General features: G+C 38.9%; 1 protein-coding gene across 1 annotated transcript; it reads left to right on the forward strand.

Moving 5' to 3' along the window:
* Nucleotides 1-724: 724 nt before the first annotated feature.
* LOC118484225 (probable receptor-like protein kinase At5g59700) lies at nt 725-16,858 on the forward strand. Its single transcript, XM_035980226.1, has 3 exons — nt 725-1,138; nt 15,467-16,480; nt 16,832-16,858. Exons 1-3 carry the CDS (start codon nt 725-727, stop codon nt 16,856-16,858), a joined length of 1,455 nt encoding a protein of 484 aa, XP_035836119.1.
* The last annotated feature ends 921 nt before the right edge of the window (nt 16,859-17,779 follow it).

Consider the following 17,779-nt stretch of genomic DNA (forward strand, 5'->3'; position numbering starts at 1 on the left):
CAAGTCAACCATCCTCCGGTTTGACTTGGACAACAGTTGGTAAATGTTGAAAGATGTTCTGTCTCGAAGGATAAGAGATCGAAGGATGATGTGGATCCTTCGATCTCATCGAAAGATATGCTTCGAATGATTAGACCTCGAAAGGTGATCTTTCGAGGTCCATGCTGATCCTTCGATTGTCTTGTCATCGATAGATGATCCTTCGGACCATCTATCGGATCCTTCGGACTGGACATCATGGGCTGGGTATAAATACCCATGCATTGTGTTGAGTTCATTAGACAGACACTTAGACAGATTCACACACTCGAGAGATTGAGAGCTTGGAGAGCATTCTGTCCGGAACTCACACACACACTTTGAGAGTTTACATGTTAGATTTGTAAACATTGTGCTTGTAACCGAAACCTTCATTTGCATTAATACAAGTTGTGTTAATCGGTGAACCCGTGTGTGTTGTGCTTTATACTTGTTTCATCCCGGTTTGCTTGCTAGCTTGGATTCCGCACTCGCTAGTGGGTTAGTATAACAAGGTTTGAGGTTCGTCATCCTCCGACAAGGGACCTACAGCGTGGCTCGTGCGTTGAGTTACCTCCATTATGACGAGGGGCGTGGCTATGGTGTTATACATCTTAACATCAACAGTTCGACAATTTTATTAGACGAGAACTGGGAACCCAAGTTATCCGGTTTTAAAGTTTCGATCAAACAATCACTTAACCGAATGGACCAGGTCATCCTTTCTGAACCTATTGGCACAATAGGGTATTTGGACCCAGAAATTGAAAAGTCCAAAGGGGTGACCTGCAAGTCGGATATCTACGCATTCGGTGTTGTTTTATTCGAGATATTATGTGGGAGGAGAGCATATATTAGGAATGATGCTAATAGGTTACTAGCTCCATTGGTCATGCAACATTATGAAAACGAATCGTTGCCGGATATAATCCATCCCGATCTAAAGAATCAAATGTCCGGATACCAAATATCCGTAAGATCACTCAGAATATACTTAGAAACGTCATATTCTTGCCTAAAGGAAGAGCGATCACATCGCCCAGATATGCTCAGTATTGTTAATGAACTTGAGAAAGCATTGGAGAAAGCATTGAGGTTTCAACCACGACCTGAAAATTTTGTAAGACCTTTTTTAGTTTTTTGTTTTTCTTTACGCCTTTAACTTCGTTTTCCTTTGTTCTTAACTAGGTTAATACCCGTGTAATACACGGGCTGCATAATGAATTTATATAAGTCTTTAACTAATCAAATTTATAATATATAAAATTATCATAACAACACAAATTGACCCACATTTATAAACTTATCCGTTTTGAACAACACACCAATTTGTATCAAACAAACAAAACAATTTGAAAAGTGATATTCAATTCAATCACAAATGTAAAACACACAGTTATATCACCTTATAACATACAGTACATTTAAATTCCATTACAATAATAACGTTATGTAACCAAAAAAATTGGTAACTAAAATATATCAGTAATATTATTTTAAAGTAAAAAAATTGATTCTGAAGCAAATTATGTTATTAATTGGATTTACATCAAGCTAGCTTTGGTAAAGTACCTATAGAACATACATGTCAAAGTTAAAAGCTAACTGTGTAATAATAATCTTGTAAGGAGTTGGAATAAAAATAATCATCAATCCACTAATTACTGATTTGCAATAGCTACCAGAGCAATTTTATACTCACGAACATACTCGTTAACCATCTTGTTCCCATTCTAGTCCTAAAACGAGAAAAAAGAATTAAAAAAATGCATAGTGTAAAACGGAATGAAAGGTTCCTAATTCACAATACATATGAAGCAAGAAAAAGATACCTTGGATGTGGATAACTAAGGGTGCAGCCGAGCCGGGCCCATCTCAACCATGCTGGAGCTTGTTTCACTTATGAAAGCTCGAGTTGGGCTCAACTCGTTTATCATATCCTAATTAATTCATATTAATTACAATTATTATTTAATATGTAATTTAGTATGTTTTTTATCATAAACTTATAAATAATAATCATTGGTATTTAAATATATATTTATTATATTAATAAAAAATATATAAACAACAGACTCGTTTAAGCTCGCGAGCGGCTCGAGCTCGATAAACGAAGATCGGGCTTGTTTATTAAACGAGCTTGTTTTTTAGGCTCGGGCTCTGACTCGAGCTTGTTTAAGCTCAGCTCGATCGAATTTTTTTCAAGCCGATCTCGAGTAGCACGCGAGTAGCTCGGCTCGTTTGCACCCCTATGGATAACCCTTGATAGGCTTCTAACCATACTTCATTCAAGAATACTCATCAAGAGGGATAACAACAAGCCTGTTACTAATAGCAAGCACTTTGATTTACCTCTTAATCCTATGTTTTCTAGAACAAAGAAAACAGAATAGTAAACTTCCGTTTTCCTCCCTATGGTTTGGTCGTTTTAACGGTTTTGCATCAATCCTTTAAAGTAGCCATTTTACTCCATGATGTTTCGGTTTTATCACTAATTTGCTCCACGGCCTTAACTACATCCATATTGTATGTTAACTGAAAGGGTATTTTTGTAATTTTAAGGATAAAACAATATATGTAAATTACCAAAAATACCCTTATTTTATCCTTAAAATTACAAAAATACCCTTTCAGTTAACATACAATAGAGATGGAGTTAAGGCTGTGGAGCAAACTAGTGATAAAACCAAAACATTAGAGAGTAAAATGGCTATTTTTAAAGGATTGGAGCAAAACCGTTAAAACGAGCAAAACGGAAGTTTACTCAAAACAAAATTAAACAAACCAGTATCTTAATTACTAGAAAAAAATACAACCGTTAAAATATTAATTTCATAGTTATGAAGGGTATGTTATTTACCTCTTTATAAAGCAATGAAATGTAACATGCATTTAAATGGGTGAACATCACCAAGAACCCACACAGCCATTTAAGCAAATAGTTGGTGTGCACTCTAACAATCACATAAATATTGACAGAATAAATTTTACAAAGTTACAGTAAGAAAAACGATTACTTTTGTTTGAAATTTGAATACAAGATCAAAAGGTTGCTAATACGGAGATAATGACGAATCATCAACTGTTTGCTTAAATGCCCGTTGAGCAAAATGTTGAGTTTTTTTTCTTGGATCAAGAAATGAGATAAAAAAAAAAAAAAAAAAAAAAAAAAAAAAAAAAAAAAAAAAAAAAAACCCCTGATAAGATAAGTGCAAGCAACAACATTTGATATTGATACTTTCGACAAAGATCATAAAAGAGTCGGTATAGGGAGTATGAAGCTAAACAATAAAACTTAACTACCTAGTGTCAAAAGATACTTACATATGATGTTTCCTAGTTAGCTAAATTTTGTCAATTGTCAACGATTAGAGAGAAAAATAAAATTTTTTAAGCTACAATCACTTGGTTTGCCATCACTATCTGTCCTTGCCACCAAAATAGCATGTATCATCAAGATCCAACTCATGGGGCGTCAATCTACTTAGAAATGGAACATGCATATGTGTTTTGGACTTACCGGATCTTTTCTCAACTTGGCCAGAACCCTAGATCCTTAGCAGTGTTCATCTTCACCTCCATTTGTGCTTCTCATCATGGTTGTAACCCTTTTGTGGTCGACATCCACCATCTCCGCCGCCGGAGTTGTAGCTATGAGCCCAAATTTCACCCCGACTCCACCCTTGTCACCATGAATAATCGCCATCGCCGCCTTCCTCAAACTTGTTTCAAAGTTCTGGTGTTTATCGTCGCCGCCTTCCATAAAAATATTGTAGGTCCCTTGTCGTGGAGGAAGACGAACCTCAAACCTTGTTATACTAACCCACTAGCGAGTGCGGAATCCAAGCTAGCAAGCAAACCGGAATTAAGCAAGTACAAACACAACACACACGGGTTCACCGATTAACACAACTTGTATTAATGCAAATGAAGGTTTCGGTTACAAGCACAATGTTTACAAATATAACTTGCAAACTCTCAAATGGTGTGTGTGAGTTCTGGACAGAATGCTCTCAAGAAACTCTCTATCTCTCGGTATCTTTCTGTCTGTGCATCTATATAAACTCAACACATTGCATGGGTATTTATACCCAGCCCAAGATGTCCAGTCCGAAGGATCCGATAGATGGTCCGAAGGATCATCTATCGATGACAAGTCAATCGAAGGATCAGCATGGACCTCGAAAGATCACCTTTCGAGGTCAAATCATTCGAAGCATATCTTTCGATGAGATCGAAGGATCCACATCATCCTTCGATCTCTTATCCTTCGAAACAGAAACATCTTTCAACCTTTACCAACTGTTGTCCAAGTCAAACCGGAGGATGGTTGACTTGGTCAACTTACAACACTAATCAGGACATCGTTTACATCGTGACCGAATACAGACAAAGTACAGACACAAGTGCACCAACAAACTCCCCCTTGGCTGTAGCTTTGTCTTTATCTTCTATAATTGTAGACTCGTCTCGAACTTCGACGGTCTTTGGTCTTCGAGTTCCCAAAACTCTGATGTCCTTTCAAGTCTTCAAAGTCGGAGGATCTTCAAAGTCTTCACGTCTTGAAAGCAGAGAGTGTATCAACAAACTACCCGTATCATGTAGGAAGTGTGTTGACAAAACCCCCCTTAACATAAGCTCCCCCTTGAGTTATGCTCGTGAAAAGACTTTATCCTTATGAAGTGAAATCCTTGTGGTGATGATGATGGCCAGCGGCAACTCGATCATCTTCATCTTTTGAGCGCCTTCTCGTCGTGTCTTCATTCCAAGGCTTGTCATCAACCATGTTCTCCTAGCCTTTAGAATCTGCACATGCAAGAAATCTAAACGCGTAATGAGAACAACTGCTTGGAATATAGTATAAACAAATGACACACGAGTGACCATGTCAAAATCAAACACCGTCCGACAGTTTGAAAGTTTAATAAATTTATCAATTTTAAATTCTAACTTTCAAAATCTGCTAATTTTGACCGTTTATGAAGATTTAGTCAGTTCGGTTTTCAGTCAGGTTTCAGGTAACGAAGACTCGAGCTCCAACATCGTACGATCGAAAATAAAGTAGAAATAAAATCTTTTTGGCTTTTATAAAGTTTATATTAAAACACACCTAAAATCTTTTTGGTATTTTTGAAATTAAAAGAAAACAACAATTTAAAATCCTTTGAGTGTTATCAAACGACATCACCGCTAATGTCGTGCTGATATGCACCAAACGACGAAACTGTTTAAAAGAAAACAATAAAGGTTAAGCAGTAAATAAATAAAGATATACAAACATTCTTTTTGCGAGTTTCGAGGGTAAGAGAATCATATCAGTGTACGGTCATGCCAAAACACTCTTGTTGTTCAGTTAGTTAACATTAAGATAAGCATCCTATAACAATTATCGGTATTGTTGTCCACTTAAGCTCAACTTATCAGATGTAATCATGGCGAGGGGATACGTTAAGGTATGATTTATACTTACCGACCGGTGTTCATCCACATCACGACACATTCCCGTATCAAGGTATGCACGAGAGTTCATCTTACCGGTGAGTATACCGATTATCATCTGTTTGACCGTATAAAATGTGAGATGCTCACTTATTTTGATTTGAAAACAAGCCCTTTGTGATATAATCACTTATTGATGAGGAACTTGATTTTCGTATGCATGAGGGCACAGGTGCAAGTCCGTGAACAGGTCAGTACTTCCGTACAGCAGAGAGACGAACTTGGCACCCGGAAAAATATGATATATTATCACTTATTTGATTGGACATGTGATTGTTTATCACTTATTGAGGTCGAATGCAGTATGTAATATGTACACGTATGTATGGTATCATGGAAGATCTAGACTTGCGTCCCCGTTATTTTTCGGTAAAAGATACAACCATGATACCCAGATGATAAGCAGCATAAAGACCGAATATCTCAGAACCTCGGCAATCTATCAAACGAAATTTCGGTACTAAGACCATATGCCAATGAATGGTTCCCACCTGATCTTCAGTCGATTAAGATTTATATCACCCTGCACACTTTAAAATGATTGTGAGCCTACCGATACATCTTATATAGAGCTGCTTATCGTTTTACATTTAAGGTTTAAAGAGGTTTGGATAGACCACTGATGTACTATCGTTTTCTCTTTTGCTCGCCAGGAAACTCATTTTTGTTTTTCTATTGTTTTTGTGTTTTTGAAATTTTTCGATGTTTTTGGATTTTTTTGTGGATTTACTCCCCCTAAAATCAATAAACTAAGATAAATTTAAAAACACACAAAGGTATTTACAAAAATGATTTTCCGATGTTGGTTTTACTCTTGCTTGACCTTAATGCCGTTTACCAATAATAAAAAGTCAAATCTTGATTTGTCAAATGCTTTGGTAAATAAGTCGGCACGTTGGTCATCGGTGTGGACCTTAACAACATCGATTAGCCTTTTCTCAAAGCAATCACGTATGAAGTGATATTTGATTTCGATGTGTTTGGTCTTTGAGTGCTGCACAGGATTTCTAGTGATATCTAAAGCAGCAGAATTATCAACGTAAATAGGAGTAGTTAGGAATTCAAAACCGTAGTCCCGCATTTGTTGTTGGATCCAAAGAACTTGGGAGCAACAACTTGAGGCAGCAATGTATTCAGCTTCGCATGTTGATGTAGCGACACACGTCTGCTTCTTGCACTGCCATGTGACTAGGCGATTTCCTAAGAACTGACATCCAGCCGTTGTGGATTTACCGTCGATTTTGCATCCGCCAAAATCAGAATCACTGAAAGCTACCAATTCAAAGTTATTATCCCTAGGGTACCACAGACCGGTGTCAGGGTACGCCTTCAAATAACGAAAAATCCTTTTTACAGCAGCAAGATGTGAGGCCTTCGGGTTAACTTGATATCTAGCAAGCAGGCACGTTGGGTACATTATGTCTGGCCTTGATGCTGTGAGGTACATAAGAGATCCAATCATTGCGCGATAGTTTGAAGGGCTAACAGCTTCTCCCTTCAAGTCAGGAGTAATTCCGTGATTAGTTGGCAATGGGGTACCAATGGGCGTTGCATCAGACATCTGGAACCGGCTCAAGATGTCACCAACATATTTAGTCTGATGGATGAATATCCCAGACTCTGTTTGTTGAACTTGTAGGCCCAAGAAGAAAGTCATTTCCCCCATAGCACTCATCTCGAATTTATCCTGCATGATGCGCTCAAATTCCCTACACAAGACATCATTAGTAGAACCAAAAATAATATCATCAACATATACCTGTACCAGAAGAAGATCTCCATCTTGTTCTTTGATGAAAAGAGTACAGTCGATAAGACCTCTACGAAAACCGTTCTCCAGCAGATAGTGAGATAAGGTTGCATACCAAGCTCGCGGTGCTTGATGTAGACCATAGAGAGCTTTGTTGAGCAACCAAACCCGATCGGGATGGATAGGATCTTCAAAACCTGGAGGTTGTTCGACGTATACCTCTTCTTCAACCACACCATGTAAGAATGCACTTTTCACGTCCATCTGATAAACCTTGAATCCTTTGAAGGACGCATAGGCTAGAAAGATTCGAATTGCTTCGAGACGTGCAACTGGTGCATATACTTCGTTGTAGTCGATCCCTTCAATCTGACGAAAACCTTGAACGACTAAACGAGCCTTGTTTCGGATAACAACTCCGCGGTCATCCTTTTTGCATTTGAAGACCCAACGGGTACCAATCTTCTTGTATCCAGCAGGTTTCTCTACTAGTTTCCAGACACCCAGCTTCTGGAATTGTTGCAGCTCTTCCTGCATTGCTTCAACCCAAGCATTATCCTTCAAGGCTTCTTTCCACGTTCTTGGTTCTTCCTGTGAGACATAACACGCGAAGGACCAGTCGTTTTGTTGCCCGGATTCTCGAATAGCTGCATACAAGCCTGCATTGTTGTTGTTTCGCAACATGTTTCTTGTTTGAACGCCACTCTGCACATTTCCAATGATGTTTTGTTGAGGATGGATATTATGAATCCTTGTTTCTGGATTATCTGGAACTGGAACATTTATACCCAGGTTGTTAAGATTAAGATCAACAACCAAATCAAGACCCGGAATTGACGAAGAGGATGATGCAGTAGCGTCAGCTGTTCTATGGGCATCTACTGGAGGAGTACCCTCTGAAGTACCATGAACTGCTGTTGTTGGGGCTTCTTGATCTGCATCTAGAAATTCATCATCCTCTGAAGATTCGTTCAATTCGTTTGCATCATGAAAATCCTCATTGTTGAGAGTATTGTTGTTCACCGAAGAAGATGGTTCTTGATTAACAAGGATTGGACGAACCACCGGTGAAATTGTTGCATTGTCACTCTCGAAAAACATCCTAGCGGCAACATTTTCTTCAACGGCTTCAACATTGATCGAATTGAAGAAGTCATCGTACTCAAACATCCAAGGTTGACCCGGATTTTTGACTGGCAAAGTGTGCCGTTGTACTCTGACCTCAGACCATTCCTCGACCCTTCTAGTCTCTAGATTCCAGACTCGTAAGTTAGGGGTGGCATACCCAAGAAAGTATCCATCAATTGCTTTTGCCCCAAACTTTCCATTAGGATCGATGATTGTGCATGGAGCTCCAAACGGTTCTAGATAAGACAAATCTGGTTTCCGTTTCTGAAGAAGCTCAAAGCAGGTCTTGTTGTGCCTTTTGACTGTAAGGACTCTGTTCAATGTATAACATGCAGAGGCCACAGCTTCAGTCCAGAATGGAATGGGTAGTTGTGACTCTACCAACATTGTCCTAGCAGTCTCGATCAATGTGCGGTTCTTACGTTCAGCGACACCATTCTGTTGAGGAGTATAAGCTGCACTAAACTCATGAAGAATACCCTTTGAAGTGCAGAACTCCGCCATGGAATGATTTTTAAATTCAGTACCATTGTCGCTACGTATCCGCCTAACCTTCAACTTATACAAATTCTCAATCTGAATGATCAAGTTTTTGATAATGCCAAAGGTTTCACTCTTGTGTGCCATGAACGCAACCCAAGAAAATCTTGAATAATCATCAGTAACCACGAGGCAGTATTGATCACCCCGAATACTCTTGTGCTTGACAGGACCGAACAAATCCATGTGCAAACGTTCAAGAGGAACTGCCACTGTGTTGATCTTCTTTGTAGGGTGCTTCTTCTTTGTTTGCTTTCCTTTCTGGCACGAAACACAGACGTCTTGAAGATGGAAATTTTTGAGAGGAACACCATTCACCAATTCATTTGAAACCAAATGATTCATTTTTCGTAAGTGAATGTGACCCATTCGTCTGTGCCAAGAGATAGTGTCTTTTTCTGTGGCTTTGGAAACGAAACAAGTTGCTTGTGCAGATGTAGTAATAGCCTGGCTCATGTCAAGGACGTACAAGTCATTTATCCTTGGAGCCGACAAGAGAATCCATTCTTTTGGAATTTTGAAGCCGGGTTTCAGCACATAACATCCATTAGCATCAAAGTGTACTGAGAACTGCTTGTCACAGATTTGAGAAACACTAAGAAGATTGTGATCAAGTTGTTGCACAAAGTTGATCTTGTCAAAGCTGACAATCCCGTTAGATATCATTCCTTCTCCCGTTATATATCCACCTTTATCTCCAGCAAAAGCAACATAACCTCCTCTAATAGATTTAACGTCGTAGAGAAGCTTCATGTCGCCTGTCATGTGCCTGGATGCCCCACTATCAACAATCCAATGACTACTAATAGTTCCTCCTGGAACACCCTGCACATGAACTCAAATGAATTAGTTGGAGATGGGGACCCAAGCCATTGTGGTCTTGGGTCTTCCATTTTCATCAATGACAATAACTTCTTGTCTTTGATGGTTGGTGAATTGTGATGGTCCCCCTGATTCAGTAACCGATTTAGGTTTCCATGTCTGTTTTGTTTTACCAGTGTCTTTCTTTAAAATTTTAACTTCTTGATTGTTTGAAGTTTTGGAATTTTCTGGTTTTACAACAACAGATTGTTTTTGAACCACATCAGTTTTAATTGCTTTTTCAATCTTCTTGACCTGTTGGCGTTTCTGTTTCTTTTCCCTTTCTTTTACAAGTCGGGGATCTTGTTTTGTGGAAACAGATGGCTTACGGTCACTCTTGCCACGGGGATCATCAACCTTTTCTTTTTGCTTATGAAGATATGGACAATTACGAATAATATGTCCAATGGTTCCACATTCAAAACATGATCTTCGTTCTACAAACCCCGAAGTATCATGTGATCGCTTAGCCGATGATGTTGAACTTTGTGAACCCGAGGTACTAGGCTTTGAACTGCTTGGTTCATTTCTTTTCTCGACAATAGTTTTCTTGACAAAATCTAAGTTAGATTGATTTTCAAACTTTTCAATTTTGTCTGTTCCCGTCGATTTCACAAAGTTAACATTTTTCTTCTTCTTTTGGTTCGGCTTCTTTTGAACTTGAGCCGGTGATTTTCCTTTGGACTTGGTGTGATTTTGCTGTTTTGGCACTGTTGGTAATTTCTTGTTGCCAAATTGTTTTCGAATTTCAGCCTTTGGAATAGGAGGACACTGTGTAACTGTAACACGTGGTCCTGTCTTTCCCAAAAACTTACTTGTCGAATTTTCAAAGACTTTACAGATTAAGGATTGATTAACATTCTTAATGGGAAAATCTTTGTCTGAGTAAATTTTATCATCACCAACTAGAGTGTACAGCAAATTCACACTCTCCGGCTCTTCTGCAGATGAGGACTCAGTTGCAACAGTCTTAGCGGGTTGTACAGGGGGATCACATAAAATGTGATTCTCAAGAGGTATGTCCTCATTTTTTGCTACCGCATCAGACTTTGCTGGGACAGTATCATCAGATTCATCATCAGACGAATCAGCATCCTCAATCACAACTGGAGGATCTTGATTCTGTTCAGCACTTACAAATGTATCTGCTGACACATCTGAATCTGAGGATACTTCCTTTTGGTATCCGAGTCCTGCAGCAAACTCCTTAACATCTAGAGGCACAGATGGCTCAAAGAACACCCTGTCCTCTTCATCAGGCATGGCATCATAATTATGTCTCACTGGTGGTGGACACTTCTTGTAGCCTATGCATGTGACATCTCTCTTTTCCTTCTGAACATCAATGATGTGATCTAACACATAGCTAGAGCTCAAATAACTGTCTAGCTTGAGTTGGATCGCATCACTTTCGGTTTTCACACAAGCCATCTCTTTTTGCATAATCTCAAGGCGAGATATATACAAATTAATATCAGTTTGTTTTCTTGAAACCATTTTAGTCAGTTCAGTTTTATCTTTCTTTAATGTTTCAATTACTGACTTAAATTCTTTTTCATGGTTTTCATAAAACATGTTGGCTTCTGTGCATTTTGAGAGATCCACAGTCAACTTCTGATTGTGGATGAATGTCACATCATACTTTTCTTGCAAAGCGTCATGCTTACTTTGCAAGTCACTCAAATTCTCATTCACAGTAGTATGTTTGTCTTGCAAGTCAAACAAACTAGCTTGTAAGGCATCATGTTTGCCTCGCAACTCAGACATACTTTTCTCCATTTCAGCACATCTAGCATGCAACCTAGTACATTCATCACAATTAACAGCAGTGAGTTCATCGACACATACCTGACTTGATGAACCATCGACATTAGCCATAAAGGCTGAATGGAGAGAAGACGAAGTATAAGCAGCTTGATCCACCAGAATAGATCTTCTTTGAGTTTCTGCTGCAGCTTCCTCCAAAAGTTCATTAAAGTCAACATCATCCGAAACATTAGATGTCTCACCCACATGATCATCACCAGAATTGGATGATTCTTCATCAACACTTCTACTGTATCCAGACGAATCTTCATCTTCAGATGATTCACCACCACTGGCAGAAGATTCTCCACCACTGGTGTGAACTAACTTCTTCACAACCTGAGCAAAACATGCTGTTCCATCGGGAGCATCACCACCCAACTGGATTGACCAGTCACAACCTTCATCCACCTGAACTGCAAGTGCCCGATTGGTTTGGTTGTTGACAGGCACCAATGTACGTTCATTGTTTCTGTTCTGCTGGTTGCCTTGGTTTCTGAAGGGGTTTTGATTCCCGTGTTGAGCTGGCTTTGTGCACTCCCTTTTAAAGTGACCCCGTTCACCACAGTTGAAGCACTTAACAGCTTGTTTATCGAACCCATACTTGGTGTCTCTCTTGCTTTCCAAGCTGGTTCTTCCAGTACTTTCCATCCAATCCTTTGCTCTTCTCACAGCACTCGCAAAGGCCCACTTGATGTCCATCAAGTCCATCTCCTCTTTATCAATCTGCCTGTAATCTTCTTGTGTCAGATTAATGTTGCCAATCTGACCTTCTATCAATCCACAGTACGCGCTCACTACAGTGTTAAGCAGCTCCATGTGTTCCTTAGCTACTTCTACACTGATTTTAGAGAAGCTTGACGTGTCGAGCTGAACGGTACTAGACTTTGATTGTTGACCTGCAGATGATGTTCCTCCATAACATGCACGTTGTGTTTGAGCAGGAGGGGGAGGAGGTGGTGGTTGTATTGGATTTCCATACATATCTGTGGTAGGAGGTGGCTTTACAGGAACTTGCACCGGATTGCCATACATATCCGTGCTAGTGACAAACGCTGTTTGCAAAGGAGCATGTGGACCTGTTCTTGCAGACGAAGTATTGGAAGTTCCACAATACATTTCAGGATTTTGTGGCAATGGAACTCTCTTCGCCTTTAATGTTTCCTCCTGATCCTTGTTTTCCAGAAGCTGCACGAAGTCGTTGATATTTGTAGTTTTCAACACTCCGTTATACTTCAGGATTTCCAAGAAGCTACTCCATTGGGGAGGCAAAGCATCAGCAAACTTTTTCACCACTTCTGCTTGAGTTGTCGTCACACCAAAATTATTCAACTCAGTAAGCAAATGATAAAACCGACTTGTCATGTCTCCCAATGACTCCTTATCTAAGCACGTGAAACAGTCGAATTCTTTCTTGAGCAGATCATGACGCAATTGACGTGTTGCTTCATTTCCTACTCCCCTGGTTTTCAAACCGTCCTACAGCTTCTTCGTAGTCTTGAAGCTGACAAATTGATGATAGATGTCTTTGCTTAACGCCTGAGTGAGAATGGCGTAGGCTTTCTTCTCCAGATCATATATTTTCTTCTGATCCTCTGGAAGATCGGCAAAACTAGCAGTTGTTGAAGCAGCGACTTCGATAGCTTGATCAAAATCTGTGGTGAAACGTATCCACAGCTCTGTATTCTGACCCAAAACATATGTACGGAATCTGTCAGCCCAACCCGGATACTCGTTTAAATGCATCAGCTTCGGAGGTCGGTTCAAACTTCCTGTTTCGCTTTCGCTCAGTAAGATACTTTGGATACTAGGAGTTTGATTCGAGACTAACGCCCACTGATTTCCCTGAGAAGATGTCGATACCGGAGACTCGGCCCATGAAGGCGATAGACTTGTAGACGTGTATTTTCCACTGTCTGGTGCCGGTGTGCCCCACCATGAGGGTGTGACACCAGAACTGGTATATTTTCCACTGTCTGGGGCAGGATTCCACCAACTCGGATTCATGATTGATAACCAAAATAAATGCTAACTAAGAATTCCGAAAGATCACACAGCCGAAGGATCCTGGTCGAAAGATCTCAAAAACAGAAAATTTGTTAACAATAAACTGACCACAATCGAAAGATCAACTCTTGTTCGAAGGATCAACAGTACTCGAAAGATCACTGTTGTATCTCGAACAATGGTATCGAAAGATTCAAGAACTCGAAGGATTCCCTTTTGAAAGATCCTTATCTTTCGAATTAAATATCCTTATCTTTCGTATAGCTGACTTTCGAAAGATCACACTTGTTCGAATGATCAACAGTGTTCGAAGGATCACTGTTGACTTTCGAGCACTGGCTTCGAAAGATTCAAAATCTCGAAAGATTCACACTTGAAAGATCCTTATCTTTCGAGATAAATCCCTATCTTTCGGACACTTATCTTTCGAATAGATTCCTTTATCGAAAGATATGTTTCAGACTTCGAAGGATGGGTCGAAGGATGATGATCTTTCGAGCCTTCCTTGATCGAAAGATGGTCTTTCGATGTCGAAAGATATCTTTCGAGAGATTCTGACACAACTGACGTTGATGTGATAGGTTGGTGAAAAGGTGATGGGTTGGTAAGTCAACTTTCGGCAAAGAGTATGGCAGGCTGACAACTTTCCCACCAACTTTGAAAAGATTGCCCAAAAAGGATAACCTTATCCTAGAACCAGTCACCGGAAGTTTAACCGGAATATTCGCCGGAAAAACACCAAATCACTTAAACAAGTTTTCAAGTTACCCAACCCACTTATGAACACTCCCGGTAAGTTTAAAACACGTTTTCCAGTTTAAAAGTGTAGAAAAACCAACAAAAACGGGTGTTAAACCAAGTGTTCAAACACACACCAAGAACTTGAATAACCCGGTTTTAAACAAGGTAAAGAGCCAAGCTCTGATACCACTTGTAGGTCCCTTGTCGTGGAGGAAGACGAACCTCAAACCTTGTTATACTAACCCACTAGCGAGTGCGGAATCCAAGCTAGCAAGCAAACCGGAATTAAGCAAGTACAAACACAACACACACGGGTTCACCGATTAACACAACTTGTATTAATGCAAATGAAGGTTTCGGTTACAAGCACAATGTTTACAAATATAACTTGCAAACTCTCAAATGGTGTGTGTGAGTTCTGGACAGAATGCTCTCAAGAAACTCTCTATCTCTCGGTATCTTTCTGTCTGTGCATCTATATAAACTCAACACATTGCATGGGTATTTATACCCAGCCCAAGATGTCCAGTCCGAAGGATCCGATAGATGGTCCGAAGGATCATCTATCGATGACAAGTCAATCGAAGGATCAGCATGGACCTCGAAAGATCACCTTTCGAGGTCAAATCATTCGAAGCATATCTTTCGATGAGATCGAAGGATCCACATCATCCTTCGATCTCTTATCCTTCGAAACAGAAACATCTTTCAACCTTTACCAACTGTTGTCCAAGTCAAACCGGAGGATGGTTGACTTGGTCAACTTACAACACTAATCAGGACATCGTTTACATCGTGACCGAATACAGACAAAGTACAGACACAAGTGCACCAACAAATATAAAACATCATACCAAAAATTTAAAACACTATGCCTACATAGACTTCTTACACTTTGTATGAAACATTTCCTTTTTACAGAAACCCTTACCTATATCTATATCTATATATATATATGAAGAAATCAGGGCAAATAGGGTGATGGTTAATGTTGCCGTCTTTATTTTCTAAAGCAATCAAAAACTTATTAACCACAAAAAATATGCTCTTATATTTCTAAAATATATAATTTTATAATTTGTAATTCTTCTTTTTCCATTGTCACATGTTTGCAAGGGAAAGAACTTTGAACACTTGAAGATTCGGCTTGATGACATAAAGTTAGCCACAGATAATTTTTCAGACACATACAAAAATGGATCTAGTGGATACTGTACTTGGTACAAGGTAGATCTCGACCATTTTGATAAAGAAAAACTTTCTTCCGTGGAAGGGGAAAGTAGTAGTGAACTACCTAAGAGACACAACAAAGTAAATATAAAACGCTTCTTTCCTAAAGATGATGAGCACGAAGAAGAGTTATTTTTTACAGAACTTGAAGTGCTTACTAGTGTTAAGCATGACAACATAGGCACTCTAATAGGCTTTTGTGTTGAAGGTTTCGAGTTGATACTTGTCACTGAGAAATTTTCTAATGGACTCAAAAATTATTTGGGTAATGTTAGAACCATGCATACTTTGACTTGGGAACAACGTTTGAAAATTTGCATTGATCTTGCACACGCATTGAGCTACCTTCATTCTGAGATGGAAGAGAGAAACATGATAATACACAGTAATATAAATCACGCTAAATTTGGGTGGGATGAGAATTTGGTAGCAAAGATTGAAGACTTTGAGTTCGCAGTATTCCTTCCTCCAAATCAAAACGACGAAGTTCTGTGCAAAAGAACAAATTTTGAGTCAAAGTACTATGTGGATCCAGAGTATGAAAAGACTGGAAAGCTAAAAAGAGAGTCAAATGTGTATAGTTTTGGTGTGGTTTTGTTTGAAATTCTATGTGGAAGGCATGCTTTCAACCAAAGTTACCTTAACGAGAGTGAGAAAGGGCTTGTTCATGTGGCAAGACAAAACTTCTGTAATGGAACAATAGAAGAGATGATAGATCCTATACTAAAGGAAAAAACCAGTATAAAGAGTTATAATCCAAATAGAGGAGCCAACAAGGATTCTTTACATACATTTATGAAAGTTGCAAACCAGTGTGTGGCAGAGACTCAAGACCATCGCCCAACGATGAAAGTTGTTCTCAACGAACTTAAGAAAGCATTGATCTTTCAAGTATGTCAGGTGTGTTTGTGTGTGTATTATTAACAATAGGGTGCATATATTCTTGTCAAATATGCATTTTTCATTAAAAAAACAAATCTGCATTTTTTACCATATCCTGGACAAATTCTCGCCATCCAATTTCTTTGATAGAACTATAAGCATATTTCATTCAATTGGACACGACATACGATATTGTATCTATCTTATGTTACTTTCCTTTTCTCTTATACTTTGTGATAGTACCAAATTAGACATGTAATTTATTATTAAATTCATTTGACATTTTTTATGGTATTATCTTTATACGTCAGTTGTCAACAGCTTATCATTTATTATATGAATAATTTTAATAATCTCAATTATTAACAGTTAGCCGATAACAGTCACAACTTATAAAATAACTAGTGGTGGTCCCACCTTTTCACGTATTGACCTACTAACAGAACCTTAATTTTTTGTCCCCTTATCCTTTTCGGTTAAGTAAAGGTCCATTGGTTTACAATATGTGAAAAAGGTGGGACCACCACAGGTTATTTTTTAAGTTGAGAGCGTTACCGGCCAACGGCTATTAGTTGAGATTATTAAAATCCATTATTCCTTTATTATATTATCAATTTCTTTATTCAATTTTTTTTTGAACGGCAAATAATCTCACGTATAAACCCACCCTGCATGAGGCTATGTTCAAGGTCAACTCCTCGACCGGCATGAGACCATGCCCCCTATGCGCGGAAACCCCCCCCCCCCCCCCCCCCCCGGATTAAAACTCCAATCCATCCCTTCACCAAGATGTCACTTGAAAATGGCCCCAAGCGGGAATCGAACCTGCATCTCCACTAGGGAGGGCACGCCTTTTGACCATTGGACCAACATCTCAGGACTATCACTATCAGTTTCTTTATTGTTTTGTAGTTTTTTTAGCAAGTAGTTTTTCAATACCAATTTATAGCTTTTATCAGAAATTTACAGTTTTGAGTAGTAAATCTTTTCTCTCTCACGTTATTTCTTAAAGGAAAAGCGACTACAACACACGGATAATGACCAAGTTGTCGACCAACTTGAGATAGCACCTCCACAACTATTTCCTGTAAGTCCTTCCTTTTCTTCACTTCACATCTTGTTTGAATTACTAGTAGATATGTATAACATGATAAACTTAGTGATAAAAAATAGTTCATAATAAAATTATATGAATGCTAATATATAACTATTATATTATATAATACAATTACCAGTCATTTAATTCTTCATTTCAGCTCTAATCAAACAACATCATTATCATACTCAGTAAATCCCACCAATAGCAAAGCTAAGGTA

This window comes from Helianthus annuus, chromosome 11 (genome assembly GCF_002127325.2).
Source record: "Helianthus annuus cultivar XRQ/B chromosome 11, HanXRQr2.0-SUNRISE, whole genome shotgun sequence".
In the NCBI taxonomy this organism is placed as follows: Eukaryota; Viridiplantae; Streptophyta; class Magnoliopsida; order Asterales; family Asteraceae; genus Helianthus; species Helianthus annuus.

Coding starts and splice junctions, on each gene's coding strand:
- LOC118484225 (XM_035980226.1), top strand. CDS start 725: ATGGACCAGGTCATCCTTTCTGAACCTATTGGCACAATAGGGTATTTG. Junction 1,139..15,466: donor AACCACGACCTGAAAATTTT/GTAAGACCTTTT, acceptor CATGTTTGCAAG/GGAAAGAACTTTGAACACTT. Junction 16,481..16,831: donor TGATCTTTCAAGTATGTCAG/GTGTGTTTGTGT, acceptor AATTATTAACAG/TTAGCCGATAACAGTCACAA.